General features: G+C 54.1%; 1 protein-coding gene across 1 annotated transcript; it reads right to left on the bottom strand.

The window, feature by feature from the left end:
- Positions 1-225: 225 nt before the first annotated feature.
- LOC119462166 (neprilysin-1) lies at positions 226-2,226 on the bottom strand. The gene has a single exon (XM_037723510.2). The coding sequence runs from the start codon at positions 2,074-2,076 to the stop codon at positions 226-228; it is 1,851 nt and encodes a 616-aa protein (XP_037579438.1). The 5' UTR covers positions 2,077-2,226.
- Positions 2,227-4,033: the final 1,807 nt, after the last annotated feature.

The following is a 4,033-nucleotide window of genomic DNA, read 5'->3' as shown; positions in this document are numbered from 1 at the left end:
AAGTTTACGGGGCCCCGTCAAGCAGAATCTTTGAGCTTTTATCCCTGTACCTTGAACATTTGTAACTGTCGATGTCGAAAAAAAAAAGTTTTTTCGATTTCAGTACTGAAGCGCGCACTACGTTAATATACTGGAACTTCATGCCCCGCACCCTAAAGTGAAGAAAAAATAATAATACGGCAAGTTAAAATAATAAAAAAAGAGCATGTTATCCCCGCACGTTCACTAGAAGAAAGTGCACTTCTTGCTGGGGTTCATGGGCGTGTCATCAGCGCACTGGAACGCGGTGGCGAACTTGTACGACTGGCGAATCGGCACGTTACAGTCGTCGCCGTTACTGCCCAAGGCGCAGGTCATGTGGCAGTACGTTATGAAGAAGACTTGGTCGTCAGTGTACGCCTCCAGACCCTTGAGCCTGAATATGTCCACTGAGTGTATGACCTTGATGGCCGCGCGGTACGCGGCGAACGCGGTCCTCAAGCCCAGCATGGCCAAGAACAGTGGGCTGGTGGGAGCGGCCTCGTGGCCGGCGCGAGACCCGCCGGTTTTGAGGTCGCACTTGAAGCGCTCGTTGTAGTCGTCACGGCCCGAGCTCCACCAAAGAGATTCCTCTCCTTTGTCGTACTTGATGCCATGTTCGTCGAACGCCCGAGCCATGGAACTGGCGAGCAACGTGCCCAGCGAGCCGTACGTGATGGCGAACGTGCCGTCGACGTGGAAGAGCGGTGGCTCGAGCGCCCCGACAGCAAAGTAGACGCTGTTGTAGTAGTAGCTGTACGAAGTGGCCACGTGACCATCGCCCAACGTTTTGGAGAAAGTGGTGATGAATTCGTCCGAGGCCAGCTTCTTGCGAAAAGCCCTGGCAATGTTGACGAAGTTGTCGAAGAATGAGCCAGCAGACTCTTTCGGGAAAGCCTTGTACAAAGTCCCGGTGGTAAAGTTGGAGAAGAATGCGCTGCCGGGCAGAGAGTTGAGGTCTAAACTTTCCGACATCTTGGCTCTCAGCTTGGTCTTGACCGCCTCGTCGATCCACGTCGCGTCGGCGAATTCTCTTTGGTACTGGGATTTGACGGTTTCGAAGACGGTATTCAAGAAGAGGCGCGCTTCTTCTTGAAAGCGTGCGCGCAGGTGACGAGTCGAGATAGCAAGGCCAAACATGGCATTCACGTAAGCCAGGCAGGCAGTTCTTCTTCTTACCGCGAGCTCGATATCGGTGCCCTTGTAACGAAGACGCGCATTTCCGGTGATCGTCCAGAGGTTCATGCGCAGAAGCGCCCACGCGATCCCCAACAGGAGCGACTCCTCCCCCATACTTTCCAGCAGGTGGTTGATGTTCTTGAGTATAGTGGGGTGCTGGACCAGCACGACGTCCTCGGGTCGCCAGTTGAAATCGGGAGAGAACATCTCGTTCAGATATAGCCGCCACTTGTCTTTCTTGGACTTCGTACGTTCGTCAATATCCTTCAGCACCGTCCTCGTCTCATCTCTAGGGTCTGGCTTGAAGCCCAGGGTTGCGCCGACCACAGCTTGGTACGCATCCCTTAGCTTTTCCATCTGTTCCGGCGTAGGCGCAGGGACTTCTAAGTACTCGCAGTGTTGTTTGACCGACCGGTCCAATTCGGCCGCCTCAAGCGACCATTTGGGATTCACCAGTCCTGGCTGGATGAAAAGGGCCCTGGGCCGGCCCTTGTACCCTGCCATGGCGCGTACATTGAAGATCATGTTTATGTTCCAGTTAATGGTCATATTTATCAGCACCTTGAACGGGGGCATGGGCACATTGCTTTTCTCGGGCCATTCCTCGGGCCATAAGAGGCCCAGATCTCGCTTAAACTGTGCGAATTTGCGGACCTCCTCCTTCAGCGATGTGTCGGAGTGTTCGGCCAGACAGGTTTGGAAGTACAGCTGCGCAATAGGAAGATCTGAATCGTTGGCGTTACTCTCCAGTTGCTGCACCGCGATGGCGAAAGAGTGGGCAAAAATTTGGTCGATCACGGAACGGTGGCGACCGACGGGCTTCCACGAGCCGCACGAGAATCTGTAGAAGTCGGAGCACGGCTTGACCGACTCGTCCATGGCGGCCGTGAGCGCTTTTGCATGCTCTATGCATCCGGGCGTAGTGCAAATGGCCACCAAGGGAGCAAAGAGCCACCTAGCGAGCAATGTCACGCTGGTAAACACCACAAAACAGCCAAACGCCGAGAGTACGACCACGGCCACCAACTTTCTCTTCGCTCGAGGTGGAGGTGTTGTTCGATGGCGACGCCTGAGAGAATAGCGAGAAAGAAAGGCAAATTTTTCGAATAAGAAAACCCATCAGACGCAGATTAATAATAAAACATAATTGTTTAGGTAGTAAAGGCAAATGTTAGGTCAAGCTAAAGTGATAGATTTGTGGGGACGAGCGACCACGTAGACCGGTAAAGTCTCGGCCTTGCGAGGGAGAGAACAAACCGACGCCCGATATCTTAGTGTAGCATTTTTAATATGTCTCGGAACGCTAACCCGTGCCGGTGAGTGCCAGCCGCACCTGCCTCGTGTAGCACCCTCGCTGCCGGCTACACCAATTTGCGACGCAACCCTGCTGCATCCATCGACGCCGCCTCCGTACGTGACACCCAAGACACGCCGCGTCCCGTGGACTTTCCATCGTTCTTTCCTCCTCTCTAGGGGGGGGGGGGGGGGGGGCACCTTTCTTTGGCGGCAGCAGCATCGGCCTCGTATCAGAATTACGTAGACGCTCGCGTCTACACGAAGAAGCTGCGGCTGGCACGCGCCGGCACGGGCTAGTGTTCCGAGACAGAATAAAATTGGAGGACGCTTAAGCTTTGACTTAAAAAGTGGAACGCGATAGGTTATCGGGCTCCGTTCACATCACATTTTTCTTTGAGTAGGCTTCACTGCAACACACATAGTGGGAAAGCATGCTTACAAACAGCAAGCTTACACTCATCCCCTTAAAGTCGGCTTCACTTTTAAACACAAATGCATTGCTGGGAAGACATTTTCACAGGCGCAATTTAAGCAGTCTTAGATCAAAATGTGAAGGCCCTTATTATTAATTATTTAATTAATAATTAGGTCGTCCGGCAGCGTTTCACACTGTTTTTGGTTTGGGGGGGGGGGGGGGGGGGGGGGGGGGGACGCTGAATCGACGCAGCTTTCACGTGCGACGGTTTCGCGTTTGCGCAGACGCGGAAGGGAAAAGCTGCAAAATAAGTAAACTTTTACGGTCAGTGGTGTGTTCTGTCTTATTTAACTGTTGATGATAAACTGCTTATGTTTTCTCTTCCCCAGCCTAAACCAACGTGGATTAAAACGCGGGACTCTTTTCAGAAGCGCTCTCACTTGTGCGCGCTTTGCCTCGGTAGCTTTCCCTTCATTGCCACAGAATATTGTCCGCGAGTATAGTGCTTATTTGTTTTTAAGCGCAAGCGTGAAATGGCCCACTGAGGGAAAAAAAACCGGCCTCTGTAGCGTCGACACAGCTACTGAATTCTCACTGGCTGCAACGCCACGTGACGAGCGTGCCTCAACGGAGCAGAGCGGGCGAAACGGTACACCTAGGTACACCTGCTGCTGCGCTAGCGCGTCAGGTGAAGAGCGAGGGGAGAGGGCATCGCCGCGACGCCACGTCACCAGCGCGCCTCGACGGAGGAGATACGGCGACGCGGGGCGAGACGGGCGGTCGTCGGCGAGGCAGTCGCGTGAAGCGCGCGTGCGGGTGCCGTCATCGCGCTCTCGGTAGCCAGCGCGCGGTCCGTATCTCTCTCTCTCTCTCTCTCACCCTCACTGGGCTTAGCTGCTGCGCGCACCCGCCGGCCTTGGTGGCCGCTGCTGTTTCCTCGGTCTCTCGACGGTTGCGCAGGACGTCGATGGCATCCGGCGTCCTCGATTTCTCAGCAATATCGTCGAAATGATTCCGGTTTACAGCCAACATGCTAACGTAGAAACTGCACAAAAAAACGTGGGCAGCTTGCACTAGTAGTGCAAGGCTGGAGTAAACAGCGGAGCTGGTGATCGACCTAGCTTC

Source organism: Dermacentor silvarum, chromosome 8 (assembly GCF_013339745.2).
Source record: "Dermacentor silvarum isolate Dsil-2018 chromosome 8, BIME_Dsil_1.4, whole genome shotgun sequence".
NCBI lineage: Eukaryota > Metazoa > Arthropoda > Arachnida > Ixodida > Ixodidae > Dermacentor > Dermacentor silvarum.
Note: the sequence above shows the minus strand (reverse complement) of the source record. Positions and strands in the feature narration are given on the sequence as shown.

Excerpts from the sequence above, each read along its gene's own strand:
- LOC119462166 (XM_037723510.2), bottom strand. The coding sequence starts at position 2,076 with ATGGACGAGTCGGTCAAGCCGTGCTCCGACTTCTACAGATTCTCGTGC.